A 17,444-nucleotide genomic window follows, 5' to 3' on the forward strand; every position below is an offset into this window, starting at 1 on the left:
AAACTTACATAAGAGAACCAAGAACTTAAATGAGTGTCCATTATTTTGCTTCTTTATAGTAAACTTCCTTTGATATAATATCATGTACGCAAATTCAGAAGCAAAAAATAATAAGTAAGATGAATTTATTATATTAAAACATAAGCTAAAGTTGCATTTTGAAAGAAAAAATACGATAACATGGGGTGTATTGTGTGGGATTTAATTATAGGAATGACTTATTGGTTATGAAGGATTGTATTAATATTAATATAATAGGATGCAACTTGAGGAAAAAAAACAAAAACAAAAACGTGGATTTTGTGGGATTTAAATTTAGAAATTTTTTATAATAGACTTTTTGTTTAAATAGAGTTTAAATTTGTTTTAAATTATTGTTAAATCATGTAACTTGAGAAAAAAAAAAAAAAAACAAAAACATGGGTTGTGTAGAATTTAAGATTAGAAAATTTTGATAATAGACTTTTAGTTTGAATAGAATTTAAATTTTGTTTTAAATTATTGTTAAATCTTATGCTTTAGTCAAAATATATATATATATATATATTTTTTTTTTATAGAAAGAAAATGTGGTTTGTTGTGTGGGATTTAAGTTTAAAATTTTTTTATAATAGACTTAGAGTTTGAATAGAATTTAAATTTGTTGAAATTTAAATGATAAATTTTTACTTAAATTAAAGAGTTGTTAAATATTATCCCTTAATTGAGGAAATATATCCTAACAAAAAAAATATATAATTAATTTATTAATAAATCTTATCCTTAGTTAAAACATGAGTTGTTGTTTTTTTAAGAACGAAAACGTGGGTTGTTGTGTAGGATTTAAGTTTATAAATTTTTTAAAATAGACTTTTAGTTTGAATAAGATTTAAATTCATTTTAAAAATATATATAATTTAAAAATTTTGAAATTTAAGTAATAAATTTTTATCTAAATTAAACAATTGTTAAATATTATCCCTTAATTGAGGAAATATATCCTAACAAAAAATATATAATTAATTTACTAATTAATAAAAGTAGCTTCTTGGTGCAACCACGACTTCTAAACTCAAATTTTATTATATTATATATAATGATATGATTTTGTTGTACCCTCTGCTTTCTCAAAAATAATATACACACACTTAAAGATGAATAAGCACTATACTAGATTTTTTTTTTCTAATAATTTGATAGTTACGATGCAAATGGAGGGATTTGAACCTTGAATGTCTAAATTAGAAACATAAAAAAAAAAAATAAATAAATAAATGTCAATCAGTTGAACTACAAGATTCTTAACCAAAATGGTTAAATTTAGTTAGTCAAATTGTATTAAATTGATGGTATAATTGTCACTTTAAAAATTAAAAAGCCATGTATATTCATGTGGATATTAAATATATCTAAAAATAATAATTTTAGTTAGTCAAGTGGTATTGAATTAAATTAAGATTCTAAAAAAAGTATTAAATTGATTGTACAAATGTTACTTCAAAAATAATAATAATAATAATTGGGAAATGTTAACCGGTTTTTAAGAGCTATTTTTAGAAAAAATTTTATTGGGAGAATAATAAAACAATAAATATTGTTGACAACTTTTTATATTTCACATGAAAATAGTGTTAAAACTTTCTTATTATGATTTATTAATAATTGCCCTAAGGTCATCTATTAACATAACTCATAATAATTTTCCCAAGCCGTAACATTGTGAATATTGATCTTTTTAGAAGGAAACCTAGACAAACTCCCAAAATAGAAATTTAAATTCCCTTGAACTACCCAACTAAACGACTACTAATCAGTAATTAGAGGAAAAATAAAAATTCCCCCAAGGCTGAATGACAACCTGAATCTTTCGGGGAGTTTGGTGTTGTAGTGGCCTCACTTCATGTAAGCAATGCTCTGATTAAGATTTAAGAAAGTTGACGACAGGGGCTGAATTACAACATGAATCTTCTTTTTTTATAAGACTTTTTTCATTTAAAAAATTTGATAGAACCACATTTAATATCAACAAAATTCTAATGAAATTATATCTAACGCAAATTAATATGGTATGTAAACATGATTATACTAGGTTCCTAATATTACAAACTGAAAAATAAACTCAGACTCACAGTTTTGCACAAATTTGATTCGTAATAAGAAACTCAGGTTTGATTTGTGCAAGTGCAAGACTTGATAAGAAATTATGCAGTAAGACGTAGCTAAAATCTCGAGAGGGCAGTTTTACTTCCAACCAGAGAAGAATTGATCCACAGCACAACAACAAACCAATTTGTTGAAACAATATCCTTACTATATGCCATTTTTCTCTCTTTTACCTATACTCTGCCTTCTCAAATTTCAAATGCCGCTCATTTGCAATGAGTAAAAATCTTTAAAAAATAGAAAATGCCCAAAGAGAAACACCTGAGTTGGGATTTTTTTTTTTTTTTTTAATGGTTGTTACGTGATGAGTAATGCACGGCAATGGCTTATCAAGAAGAACAAAAAATCACCGCACCCTATTAGCATGATGATCACTCCATAAGTATAGAGTTCTTGTGAGATAGATGAGTAAGAGCTGAGATTCAAGTCTCCAAGAAGAAACTTCACACACATATACACTTAGATTAAAATAAAGTAAAATTTCTAATAAATGCAAGGCATTATTGTTATTGTGTGACAGACGACGGACAACCATGGCCATGCACATCAATTTCATATGTATACAAACATCTAATGCAAAATTAGTACAGATTAGTCCAGGTTTATCAGGTCCCCCCTTCCATCAGGGTGAGGGAAACTAAATGGAATTTTTTTTAAAGTTTCTTTATACAATCTAACTTAGCAAATCCACCAGGTAACTGTCTTGGATATCCCACAAGATGTGGTTTTTAAGGACAATCATCTTCAGATTCACTTCAAGGTTTTGGCTGCACTCTGCTCCTCTTTAGTCTTTACAAATCAACTCCAACTACTCCTACGAGATAACCAGTAAGGTAAAGTAACCCGAGATTTTTTTTTTCTTTAAATGAATAAACTGACACTTCCTTTTCAATTTATTTTCTCTATTTTATAGCTATAAAGTTGCCTCCCTACTTCATTCACTCCCTTTTTGCGGCTTCGATAACAGGCCACAGAAACCACAAATTAAAAAACATATCTACCAGCACATAGAATTAACTCTCCGAAGAGCGCGGCGTGGTTTTCGCTTCTCCACAACTGGAATGAGATTCTGCATGAGCTGCATGTGCATTGGAAAACAACAAAAGGGAGTTAGATGAAATAACACATCAAGAAACATTCTTGTTTCCAGGGATGAAATCAATAGATTCAACTTTACAATTGCATTGCATTTTTATATTTTGGGCAAGTGATTTCAGTACATTATATTTTTAAGTAATTCGCTAAACCACCTTTTCATTTGATTATAACTATTGAACATTACTGCTAATAGTGACACAGTACTGCTAATAGTACAAGAAAACAAGAACCTAGATCAACAAACATTAAAAGCAGCTTTATGGTATCAACAAAACGAGAAGGTAATATCACAACACGCAAATTCTTCACAACACTATTATAATAATCACAGCCCTCCTCAAATGCATAGACTACCAATAGAGCCTAGTTTCCTATCTTTGTGAGATGTGATAGCCTTACAAATAATATGGAACCCTTTTTCCTATTTTACTCTCTCCAAATATAAAATGTAGCAGAAAAAATTTAACTAAAGCAGCACACTTGAATCTAGATCCCAAGTATATATACATGTGTGTGTGCATGTGTGAGAGTAAGTCTGCTAGAAACAAATAACATAAATTAGATTAAATCATCACTGGGCCAATTACGCTCAACAAGGAAAGAACAGACACCGAAAAAGCACCGAATATTTCACACCCAATGCCTTTTGTATTGTGGTGTTGCCCAAGTGAAGTGAATATTTGTGAGTGGGTGTGAAATATTTGTTGCATTTTCTAGACATTTGTGGCAATACTCCAATTTTAAAGTTCTTGAATCTAGGAAAAACTACCCAACATCTTAAAAGGAAGGCAATTCAACCAAAGAAGCTGGATATATTAGAAGAAAAATTACAATAGTTTTATTTTGTATATCCTTGATAAAAATAAAAAGGCTTATTTACCATATTCTACATGAACCATGTTTGGCTACTGTAAACTAAAAAAGTTTTGAGTCACTGACAAAAACAGTTGACAAGTACGTTCACCAAGGCACATGTAAATTGCAGAGAAGGCAATTTTATAATTTAATGTTGATTTTCTTTTTGTAGCACATAGTAATTGTTTCAGTAACTCAACCAAATAATAATCGTTTCAGGATTCGTGGTGTTTTGTGTAGGACAGTACCATAAATTGTGGCCAACACATCTTAATTCTGGTCAAACATGCTTAAATGAGAAGGCAAAGAGCACAAAACAACCACATGCAAGTATTAAAAAATACTCTCCTACAATATGGCTTGTACTTCTCAAAAATCATATAAATTATTACACTTGTCAATATTAAATTAGATAGCTAAGTTAATTCAATGCACTGAGCCACCATTTTAAAGCCTCCAGTGGACCAAGAAAAAAAAATTTCTTGGATTTGGTTATATGAACCTCAATCGCGTGCAAGTGACAAACCAAATATAAATAAACAAGAGAGTCCTAACACTAATATATTGTTTGACTTCAATTCTTAAATACGGTACCAATTTCTTATCCTGTTCAAGGGGAAAGGGTGGGTGAAAAAAGTAAAATGACAACTCTTCAAATGACCAGAAACATGATTGCACAAATGATAATATAATAAATCAAAATTAAACAGCAAAATATGAGCACCATCTTACACAAAAACAGATTCGAGATGATATCTTTAAAAATAATTGTTTAACGTATTTAAATCAAACATATATATAACAATTTCATGTCAGACCATCACTCTTATCATTGTCAACTTCCAAGACTTCCCTCCCATAATTGAGAAAGTTCTATATCCCCATTATGAAATTTATAGTAGGCACATAGAAACATTAAACAGTTTTGTGAGTAAAAAGGCATTTGCTTTATATTTATGAATCAAGATTACTGCTAACAAAATATTTCACAAAAATCAAGATTACTCTTAGCAAAATATTTCATCTATAAGAACAAATGAAGTTTTTTAGCTATTGTGGTCCCAAAATATCTTAAGTTCTCCAATATTATTTATAGAGACGAGATCTTTAACCAAAATTTTTTTGACAAGTAACATCTTTAACAATATGGTAAAAGATAGCTAGAAACATTAGTAAGCAAATGGTTAACTCAAAATTAATACTATTTACCTACCAACTTTCTTCATTTCTAAAACCAATTAAATGCGTGTGTTTTGCAATCAATTAACATCATACAAATGCATGGCCCCAAATACAAAGTTTAGACATTATCTGTTGTCCATTCAACATCACAATAGCAGGATCATGATACAAGCATCAATTTGTATTTCAATCCGTTTAACTGAGAAAGTTCCATAAATATATTAGAAAAAAAAAAAATTTAATGACACAAAATGTGAGTTCCATTGTACTATCTAAAACCATTGATAATATATTGCTTTCTATTGAATTCAAGGGTTCTTGGAAAGGAAATAGACACAACTCAGTCTTTACTCTAGCCATTGACTCAACAATATCTAATTTAATACATATGTCAGATTTTCCATTCTGAAATAATTCAGTTCCATCCACCTGTAGATCATGTCAAGAATGCAAGTTGAGTTGGTATTTCTCCTCACTACATCAGACGATCTAAGCCACATATTCATGACCAGAAGGCAGCAAGGTTCTATGTGGTTGCTTACATAATTTTTTTTAATAAGTAGGATATTTTTTGGGGTAAATTATGCCAACTTCCCTCAAGGTTTGAGGAAATGTCATAAACCTCCTCTTCTTTTTAAAAATAAAACTACACCCCTTGAGGTTTTGATTATATAGCAAACAATCCCTTTTGAACATTTCTGTCCATTAAAAAATAAGTCAAAATACATAATTTTTAAACTAAATACTCATTCAGAATACCCTCAAAATAATCCTTACTAATCAATCGGTTCTATGATAAGAATTTTTTTTTTTATAAATAAAATATAAATATTTACCATGAGGAGGTAAGTGTCATTTTAAAAAATAGGAGGGGATTTCCGACATGACATTTCCCCAAACCTTAAGGGAGATTAGTGTAATTTAGCATACATATTTTTTTGATAAACACATGTAAGATATTTTTAAGAAGAAAGGAAAGCTCAAAATGTCAAGCTTCCTTAAAGAATTATAAATGGACATTCATATGGTCCAAAAAAATCAACTATAGAGCTAAATGATACCCCCTCAATTGTAGTACAATATTCAAACAAAGATCTCAGAAACTATTCTTAACATCCTGCTTTGATTTCTCTTCACCTTCAAAGCTGTTTCTCTCTCTCTCTAGATGGTCCACATAAATATAGACTTCATTACTGAAACATGGTCAAAAGCATGTGAGGGAGTTTCGTCATTGACTGATTTCAAATCTAATTCATAGAAGTGTTTTGGTTTCTGAAATGATGACTAGTTCATCTTTCAATGTCAGTATGCCACCAACTGTATTATGGCATGGTATTGTCTCATACCATACATAAGCGATGTAGAGCCTGTGATTTCTGATTTCTGATGTAGAGCTAGTGTCCATTTGCCACGATGTTTTTCATTTAACTTATTTTGTTTATGTACAACTTTTTCTGATTGTGATGCTGGACTGTCCATTTGGCATCAGCTTTTAGCTTTGTTTGGTTAGAATCAAAAGAAATTATTCGATTGATATTTAAATATAAAAGGTCCAACTTAAATTTATAGCCTTAGACCTCAAACTACATTGAGCCAGCTCTAAAATCTGACATAGGACAGACATGGTATTCATTTTGAGAGTAAAATCTTGGTGGACCATCCAGACTCAGTTCTTACCAAAACGTTTAAAGACTACTAAATCTAATAAATGACAACAAACAAAGGAACTGCCATCAGAACTACTAGAGAACTCTAGAGTCCTAACAAGACAAACTTCGAAACCATATAGGAATTGAGCGATGCAGATGTGGACATCACACAAACAAAAACCCAGAATATGCAAAATCAAAATATGCATAAAAAATAATAAAAGAAAATAACAGACTTGGGAAGATATATGATAAACTCTCTCTCATGAAAGCATGGCAAGACAAAAATGATTTTAGGTGATTTTTTTGTCAGTCTTTGTTTCATATATATCGATATCATTTTAAAATGCATAGCTTGGAAAAGCAGACATGAAACTAGAAAATGCATACCAGCTCAAATCTCTCCTTCTGATGGTCAGCCTGCATTCAGAATTTTAAGTCATAAACTTCTGAACAAATGACAATCTAGTTAAAAGACACAAATCTTAACGGGAAAATCTTAAATGAAACCAGGTGTAGGTAGGGAATGAGTGATTATCAATAGTACAAATACAAACATATAAGATACCCAATTCTTGAGCAAATAAGGATTAAAATATAACAAAGTTTCTAGCATTAACTATGACATCAGAACATGAAAAGGAAAAGCAAAGGGGAAAGGAACACAAAGAGGGAGCGAGAGAGAACAACCAGCATTAATAGACTAGTGCCTGATCTCCCCTGAAAATGGAAAACTTGGTTCAACTGGTGGAGGGGGATGGTAAGGGAAGTCTATCCTATTGCTATTTTTTTGTTAAATCTCTTTTTTTAAGAGAGGGGAGGGGAGAAAGAAGATAGAAAGGAAGAAATTTATTAGTGATTCCTGTTGTCATATAGGACAACAACAAAGCCTTAGTCCCAATTATTTTGGGGTTGGGTATGGATCATCAAACACTCTCTATTACAGTGTAATCATATAGGACAGCACATATAATTACAAAAAAGGGTTAAATACTGAATATGGAGCGGAATATCAAGATTTTGAATCTTGAAAAACAATAGAATGGGTGAGTTTGTATAAAAAGAAAGTCACCCAGATAAAACTATAGACATCAAATTGATGTACCGCTGAGTTATCTGATACAATTAGACTAATATGCACTTCAGAAGTCCATCCATATGGAAATGTTATCGAGCATATAATTTTGCTTTATCTCAAACTTAATACCATTTTTTAATGTGGGTCCACAGTTATTTTCTCATCATTCTAGACAAATAAACTTGAAATGTCTAAATTCTTTATTGAATAAATGCTACATGATTCTCCCCATGACCCATGGTTGATCACATAAGAACTCTCTCTTTTTCTTTTCTTTTTTCAATAATTGATAAGTTATTCACACCTAATGGGTTTTGAATCCATAAACTCACCATGGGACCTTTCTTTTTCAAGGGGAAAATATGCTCTTTGAACTAAAGCCCATTGGCGGAGAAAACTCTCTCTCTCTCTCTCTCTCTCTCTCTCTCTCTCTCTCTCCATTTGTTCATGTGTGTAAGCAATAATTTTAACAATTAACATGTCTATTGACTCTATTCAATGTGACAACTCAAATACACTTTACATCAGCCAAAACCATGCCATTAGAAGCCATATGCTAAAGCTTAAGAGCAAGCTACTGATGTGCATAACAACAAGACAAAATGAATTTAAACATCATTTTTTTGCAAATATTATTTAGGCTAAATGCAAAACACACCCAAGTGTCACTAGAATTCATTTCAGTCCTCTAACTTTGCTTTCGTTCGTTTCAGTTCTCTAACTTTTAAGTTTATTCAATTAAAGTCTCTTAGTTAACTTCCATTAAATTTTATTTTTTTTAAATATGGAAAATATTTTTCAATCATTAATGGATTAATTAAAAAAAATTGAAGAAAAACATTAAAAATTTGGACAATTAACTGCAATATTTAACAGAATTTGATGGAGAAACTTTAATTGAATAAACTTGAAACTTAGAGGACTTAAATGAATTTTGGTAAAACATTGAGTGGGTGTTTTGCATTTTAGCCTACTATATAACAAATAAATAAATTAATAAAAACCGATCATCTTACAGGAATCATGCATTTACTAATTGTTACAACTTGGAGGCCAAGAAATTCAGGACTATACCTCTTCCTTTAACAGCTTTGCATTCTCCTCCTCTAGATTGGTCACCAGAGATTCAAGCTCAACAGTGTAAGCCTAAAAGTGAAAAGGAACTAGTTTTAGAATCATCAGATAGAAAAGAAAAGGAGAATTACCAATAGACTACTGAAAGACACAATTTCAGTTGGAAAAGACATTAAACAGGGGATTCAAAATTTTCTCAGGAACCAAATAGAGGGAAATAGTCAAATAGTAAATTCCAAGAGGAATTTAACCAGAGAAACATATAACAAGAAGAGGAACTAAATTTAATCTAGTATTTTCCTGTCATTTGGGACATAAACAAAAGCAAAACCCTCTACTGACCACAGCCTCAAACGACAATTTCGAAAGGAGAATTAAAAAAGAACGAGAAATTAAATATAAAAAAAAAAAAAAAATTCTAATTTTCCATTATATACGATCTGAAAAAACAAAAATATCCACTCCTAACATAGCCAATGCCACCGCATAAATTAAATTCTCATTTTTTAACACACAAAAATACAACATTTCATTTTCATTTCTTTTCCGCCAATTTTTTTTTTAAATTTATTTTTAGCAATCAAGCAATGAGAAATTGAAAATCAGATTAATAAAAACACTCTAATAAAAAGAATTGAAACATCCAATATTTGGCATCCTATAATAAAAAAATAATAATAATAATAATTTTAGATTCCAGCTCATTTTCTGGCAAAATCTCCTTTTATCCAATTATTCGGATGGTACAGATTTCAGTTAACTCAACCGATAAAATTAGATCTGACGTTCCAAATTGGCCTAATATATAAAGAAAAATCATCTCTATTCGTTTAATATTATGGAATAGGGAATTACGAGTAAAAAAATAAAATAGAGAATGAAGAATGATATGATGGATGACCTGCTTGCGTTCCCTGGACCTGGCAGCAGATTCACGATTCTTGATCATGCGTCTCTGTTTTTGCTGAGTGGCTTTATCAAGCAAAGGTTCCTCTATTGCTCTTCTCTTTCCTCTTCCTCCTCCGCCACCTCCACCTCCACCTCCGACTACTGATACCACTGGCACTGGCACTGCACTCACTCCTCCACCAACCACCATTCTCCCATCAAACCCAACCTCCATCCCAAACTGCCCACCACCACCACCACCACCACCATTATTCACCCCATAACCCCCCGCCGCCGGAACCAACGCTCCACCAGCACCTAGTCTCACGTCCTCCTCTCTCACCGCCCCAGCCTTAGTCAAGAAATCCTCCAAAGTCATCTCCTCCGCCGTGTTATTACCATCGCTGCTGCTAATCTCCTCCACCTTGCTGTGATTGTCGGCGTTGGTCGTGGTGGTGCCGGCGGTGCCGGCGACGATCTCTTTCCAGACCTCATCCACAGTCTTGTCTCCTCCTCCTGCTCCGCCGGCTGTGGTGGTTCCATCAGCGAATTGTTCAGACGAGTTGGAGTAGAGATTCTTCAAGAGATCGTCCATGTTCATAGACTGATTTTGCTGCTGTTGTTGTTGGAGATCAGCAAGCATAGTTGAGAGTGAACAAATAGAGGACTGTCGTGGCAGATCCGGATTCGTCGTTACAACTACCTTCGACGACGCCATGCCCCTCCCCCGGATTTCTAGGGCTTCCCAGATTCTTCTCTCACACACACTGAGATTTAAGATTTTAAAACACACTATCTCTCTCTCTCTCTTTCTCTGTGTTTTTTTTTTTTTTTTTGCGGTTTTCTTAGGATCAGGACGAAGAAACCGTGTGACTATTTATTTTATTTTGAATTGTTTTTTTTCTTGTTTGTTTTTTGAAAGTGAACTAAGCTAAAGCTAAATAGAGCGTGAGCCTCGCGGAGCAGTTTGAAGAAATCCTACTCTATAGCTGAGAGAAATATGGATTTATATAATTATGATGTCTACTCGCTGGGTTTTTTATATGGATCTGAACTCGCTAAGATTCCAACGACATTTGTACACATTTGAGGGCATTTTTGTCTTTTTACGTTACTTATAATTTTGCGGGACAGTCGGCAAGGAAGTTAAGGAAGAAAGTATTAAAAAAATGATAGAGGCAGTACTTTTTTATAAATTTCTAATTTGGTGGATGGTTATCAATAAATAAAAAATAAATGCTATTGGTAAGTTTAGAAGGGAACCAGTAAGAAGTTGTTCATAACAACAGTTTATAAAAAAATATAAAACTTAGATATAGTATATTAGGTGACATTCCTTAAATTCCTCTCTTAAGATTCAGCAATATGGTTATTTAACTAAAAAATACACTTTAATTTCATGAGAAAAAATCTACATAGCAAAATCTTAACGGGAATTTAAAAAACAGTACCTAAGTATTGTACTAAGTCTTGCCCATATAAAAATATTGCAAAATTATTTGTGGTTACAACATTATTATTAGGGTCTAGCTAATATGTGCATTAAAGCACATATTAACCATCTATTTTGAAAAAAAAAAATTTATAGGAAATTAAAAAAATCAAAACAATTAATTATTTTTTCATTTAAAAAATTTTAAAATAGTTTAATAATATATGCACGTAAATCTCTTATTATTATTATTATTATTGTATTAATCAGTCTAATCTGATTCTGGTGCTGCAGTAGTGCAGTGCGTGTGTCATTTATGATCTACTCTTTTTGTTTCTGTTTTCTTTTTTGGGGTTGTTTCTTTTTTATACTCCTGTATGGAAATCACAGCAGATAAACTTCGAGATATTCAAAAGCTGCTTTCCGCAGCTGCTGCTTTCATTTTTTACTTTTTTATTTTTTATGGGGCTTTAATTTTTTACTGATGCTTGCCCGAATCCGACCGTTGATAATTAAAAAACCAAAGAGAAGGATAAATGGATAATATTGCATATTGTATACGATAGCATTTGTAATTTTCTTTTTCTTTTTTAAACGGTTGGGGAGTTATGTTCGAATTAGAGTTATTTTATTTTATTTTTATTTTTTAGAAATAATATTGATATATATATGGTTGATATATATATATATATATATATAAAAGATGATTCCCCTTTTTCAATTAGACTTTTATATGGTTTAAAAATACCATAATTAATAAAAGATAACTTTATTTAAAAGATAACTTTATTAAGAATAAGGTCATAAATATCAAATAATAAATTTTATTTTGAATTCAAAAAGAAAATTTTTAAAATTTATGATTTTTTTCCCTTCACGTTCAAAAAAGAAATTATAATTACTATTTATCTCTAAAATTTATCATTTTTATTTGTTTGAAAAATTAAATATATATATTTATAAATTATAATAGATACAAATTATTAACGTTTACCCCAAAAAATAGAAAAACCTCTTAGAGGCTAGTGTGTGTATATATAAAAATTGGTTTTTGTGGGTCCGGGAAGTTTACAATCGGGCCCAAACTCTATCTGGGCCCCAGACCCGTGCCGAGGAGGTCTTTTGCCGAGGACGAACGATCGATGGCCGGGGTGTCAAGGGGAACGGCTGAGAAACCACCCTGTCCTCGGCACTCCAGAACTTCAATGGGAATATCAACATCTAGGTGAGGGCTATCCTCAAATAGCTCCCTGAAGGGGATGTGAGTGGAATGGGGCCCACAGGGAAGCAGGGTGTAGAATTTGATCAAGGAAAATACGTCCCCTCCACATTAAATGCGCTGGCCAACGTTCTGATCATATTAATGAGAAAAGACGCTTGGACGGTGTAACTTCGATCCTCACGACTAAATAGAAAAATAAGAAGGGACAGCTGATGGGACAGGTACAGAACTAAGTACCTGCCTGATCAACAAGTGGATGGCTAGGATCAACCAAGAAGGAATATATAATGTAAAAGTTAGTGTGCAAGGAAAGGACTGGGAAAAATGGCCAAAAACCAGAGCCTCCCAGCCCACCTCTAGGAGAAAGACTTCAGGGGTGAAGACAACTTAACCATGTATGAATACCACGAAAAACCCACCGCCTGGTGACCAAGGCCTAACCTTTCAAAGCCACGCTCTACAAATGATATTGTTTGGGCCTTTTTACGTGCGAACCCAACACTGTTACGGTTCGTTACAAAATCGAGTCCTCACAGTTTTAATTTTAAATTTTATCCAATGGTTCTGTTTTGGTGTTAATAAGAAGAAAGGTATGTAAAAATGAATTTTTTTTTTGATAAACATGTAAAAATGAATTTTACTTAGGAGATACACGCGTGTGTATATATATATATTCGACTAAATTTTTTCTAGGCATGTCAATAATATTCCCCTTTTATTATTGTACCATTAGAGTACAATTTCATCCACTACCATGCACTTTTTCCCCCTTTTTTTTGATCATTTTCAAGTGGAAAAGGGAATTCAAATATTCGATATCTTGTTGTAAATATCAAATGGTGCTATTTGACTTAAAAATCATTAGTCACTGTCTCACTATCCTGCAATTTTAATTACAAGTGAAAATATCATTAGATCCAAATCATAAAACCATTGGTTTTTAAAAATAAAAATAAAAAGGCACGGAGTGTTAAAATACAAATTACACAATTTAAGTTTGAGTCAATTGCCAATATCACCGTTTAGTTCAAATTTTGTCATTTACATCCCTTACGTTGACACTTATTATCAACATTGAACCTTTCGTTCATAAAGTTTGGTTACTCATTATAAAATATTTTGATATTAAAAAGCTATTACCATTTATTTCTAATAAAGTAAAAAAAATAAATAAATAAATAAAAAACTCTAAGTTTCATCAAAATCAACCTAAAAAAGGCACCAAACCATCCATGGTCAAAACCTACAAACAATGGAACCAACACAATATTTGGCAACGCAACATATCAAACACAACGATATAAAAATCAAAGAAAACCCAAATATAAAATCAATCCTTTACATGTGGGATTAGGGAATATTAATGATGTGTAATTACTAGTGTGTAATCTAGATTTGTACGTTACAAACATATGTAGGGTTGTCCATTCCCAACCGAGACCCAACAAAATTTTCTGACTCGGAGCCATCCGAATCAAAATAGTTCTATCCGAGCAAAGAGGCGGCCGGTAGCAAGTCTTAGATTTTAACAACCCACACCGATGAGTCTCCTTCTCCAAAACCCAAGCCACTCAATCCAATTGGCCAAACCCTTGAAAGAGGTTGAATCTACCTAAATCCAAGTGACAACATGGTAGTTTTTGCTTAGATTCGGTGAGGATTTCTTAGTTTTTGGTCAAATTTCGCTCATATCTCGTTGCTTTGCTCAAATCTGGCTACGATCCAATGGTTTTTGCTCAAATTTGACTCAGATTTGGTGGTTCTTACTCAAATTCAGTGAAGATCCAGTGTTTTTATCTCATATCTAGCAAAAAAATACAAATCGCCGCCAAGAAAAACCTTCGCAAGCATCTTCATTAGCTTCGATCGACTCGACCGTCATCCAACTGAGTTCGATCCAACTTCACCAGTGGTTTTTTTGCAGTCAGCGATGGGTCTTTTAGCTGGAACCCTAATATCATCAGGTCGGTTGCAAATTGGGCACAAGCTCGACCTAGACCAACCCATGGACACTCCTAAGCGTATCCCACATTTTCCACATGGGATTTATTAGCTTATTACTCATGTGACTATATGTCTACACATTAGGAACCTCACGCGTTTCTTTGGGTCTCATTAACATGTCTAGCGAGCAGGATGGGTTTAAGTTGGATGTTGATAGAATAGATCCAATTCAATGTTAAGCAATAAATATTTCTTTGCTTGGTTTTACTATATTGAAAACTCACTTAGAATCCATTGTTAGACATTGCCACATTCACACAAAGATTCAACTAAATTTTATTTTATGTTGTGTAGATAGGTAGCTGGTCGTCCATGCCACTAGGTACCAATGAAATTTCTAACTAATAATATTCTCTAACCCAACAAAATATCATACCAAATTAGGCTTGAATTTGTTAAATTATGTTCTTATGGACCCTTTTAGTGTGGTAGAAAATGCTCACCATATTATTTGAACGATTACTAATCCATCAAAGTTTTGAAGTTCCCTTATAATCTAATTGGTCTTTGTCCCATCAAATGTTTCAAGTTGAGGCATCTTAAACTTCCATCAACTCCCTTAAAACAATATCATTCCGCATTTTTAACATCTTATGTTGTTGTTGTTGTTGTTATTATTATTAATATTTGTTGAGGTTCAAAAAATCATAGCACCTAGGCCCAAAGAAATAAACACAAGGGGCCATAGAAAATGAAATGAGATGGTAAGCCCAAAAGGCTTGAAGCCCAAAAAACATAAAAAAAGACAAGCCCGAAAGCCTATGGGAAAAGAAAGAAGAAAAAAAAAGAAAATAAGCCCAGACCAGAAGACTGGAGAAGAACCAGCGTAAGAAGAAAGCTGAGTCGAGATCCCCAAAGGACGCCAAAAGCTCGGGATCCCCAAGGCGTGTAGCACAGCCAAGAGAGGATTAAGACAACTTGAAGGAAAAGCCAAAAGAACACAAGAAACAGAGGGTAGATACGTCCTTCTCAAGCACCAGAGATCCAGCAAGAAAAAGAAGAAAACCTGGAGTGACTCCTCACAGCGCAAGTGGACGGTACCTTAAGGAACCAGAATGAAGGGCCATAAAAGGGGAGTAGTAGCAAAGAACTTTCGAACCAGCAGAGTAGGATTCCGCCCATTTGAGAAAAAAGATAAAGAAAAAGAACGGCTAAAAAGCTGAACCATGAGGAACGTGACATCAATGCACTCCGAAATAGATGGTCAACCATGGGCTTTCGAGGAAACAGCACAAAAAGGAAGAAAAAAAATGAGAATCAGGGAAAACTGAACCTCCTGAGCGATGGGTACAAAATGGGCTCTGGTACTCAAGGGGTAAAACAGGGGAATCAATAGTTCACCGGGACTCCAGAATAATACTATAAAAAGGGGGGAGGATTGTGAAGAGAGGATAGAGAAAAAATTACAACAGAATCATTGAGAAAGTTCTGTCGAGAAGAAAACTCAGAGAAATTAGTGGATTATCTCTCGGTATCCCAGAAACAGCCACTAAAGCACATACTTAGATTTAAAAAAAAAAAAATCAAACTTTGCAAGTTTTAGAGGCTTGAATAGCCATCTAAGACTATAATTTTTGAGCTTACTTGAACCTTGTATCACGTCTTAGTGAGCATACTGTAATCATAATAAAGAAAATTCAATGAAGTATTTCTTATTAATTTGAGGATCCCTAACCATTACTTTGTATATTTACTGATTGCTTTGCATTACTTTTGCTGTTTTGATTGTTGCTCAATACAAATATCCTCGTTTGCTAGTTTATGTGTATTGTAGGAAGTATGCCTTGTGCACCACTTGGTTCTTAAACAGCCCTTTAGCTGCGGTGAACCAAAGCCTAGTCCACCAAACTATAATCATTTGGCCCAGGATCCTTGGGCCTGTGTGCTTAAAAAAAAAAAAGCACTCTCACAATATTATAATTATTATTCAACATTTAATGTTCTTATTTGTAAGCCATTTTTCATATCCAAGCATTAAAATATAATTGCACATGTAGCGTTTTTCTATAGTACTTTAGCAAAAAAAAAAAAAAAAAAAAACAATGAGCTTAATTTATGTCTCATTTGTCTTTTTTTTTTTTTTATATAACAATTTTGTTGGGATTTATGCCCTAAAATCCAATTTATTGGCATGTCATAAATAATTAAATTGTTAATTATATGAGACTATTTATAAATGAACTAATGAGACATTATCATAGTCCTTGAGATGTATTGTATGCGATTTATGTGATTTAATCATAAAAGATATAAATCACAAGTTCCTTGTAAACTCAAAACGTAGTTCGTAGTCGGTGATGAAATTGGGCGTTTCATCTGTGAATACTGTAAGGACGTGATTCGTGGTGGACCTTAACGGTGTCGGGTTCGCACGTAAAAAGGCCCAAACAATATCATTTGTAGAGCGTGGGTTTGGAAGGCTAGGCCTTGATCGACAGGCGGTGGGTTTTTCGCGATGTTCATACAAGGTTAAGTTTTCCTTCACCCCTAGAGTCTTTCTCCTGGAGGTGAGCTGGGAGGCTCTGGTTTTTTGCCATTTTTCCCAACCCCTTCTCTAGGTTCCTTATCTTTCCTTTTATACTCGCCTGCGTCCACTATCCTTCATCCACGTATAGGGTCAACCTTTCCAAGGCTGATACTTGTCCCGTCAGTCCATACCCAAAGTCGTTGGGGATGGTTGTAAAAGCCAAAGAATGCGGCTCTGTCAGGTTCAAAGCATTAAATGGCAGTAACAGCAGTTTTTCCTGGATATTTTAGATCTTTCTTCCAAGTTTCAGTCCTATACCGTTTTTACCTTTCTTTCTGGGGGTACTTTGGGTC

At 32.9% G+C, this 17,444-nt stretch overlaps 1 protein-coding gene across 2 annotated transcripts; it reads right to left on the bottom strand.

Annotated features, from left to right (window-relative positions):
• Positions 1-2,601: 2,601 nt before the first annotated feature.
• On the bottom strand, positions 2,602-10,954 carry LOC115968458 (bZIP transcription factor 12-like). Of its 2 annotated transcripts, XM_031087860.1 has the most exons (4): positions 9,980-10,954; positions 9,079-9,150; positions 7,317-7,346; positions 2,607-3,220 (listed from the first exon to the last, which is right to left on the bottom strand). In XM_031087860.1, exons 1-4 carry the CDS (start codon positions 10,682-10,684, stop codon positions 3,140-3,142), a joined length of 888 nt encoding a protein of 295 aa, XP_030943720.1. In that variant the 5' UTR covers positions 10,685-10,954; the 3' UTR covers positions 2,607-3,139. The 2 variants fall into 2 exon arrangements, with proteins under 2 accessions (XP_030943721.1, XP_030943720.1); XM_031087861.1 differs by lacking the exon at positions 7,317-7,346 and having other exon boundaries at positions 2,602-3,220.
• Between the last annotated feature and the right edge of the window lie 6,490 nt (positions 10,955-17,444).

The sequence above is a fragment of the Quercus lobata genome, chromosome 11 (genome assembly GCF_001633185.2).
Source record: "Quercus lobata isolate SW786 chromosome 11, ValleyOak3.0 Primary Assembly, whole genome shotgun sequence".
Taxonomy (NCBI): Eukaryota; Viridiplantae; Streptophyta; class Magnoliopsida; order Fagales; family Fagaceae; genus Quercus; species Quercus lobata.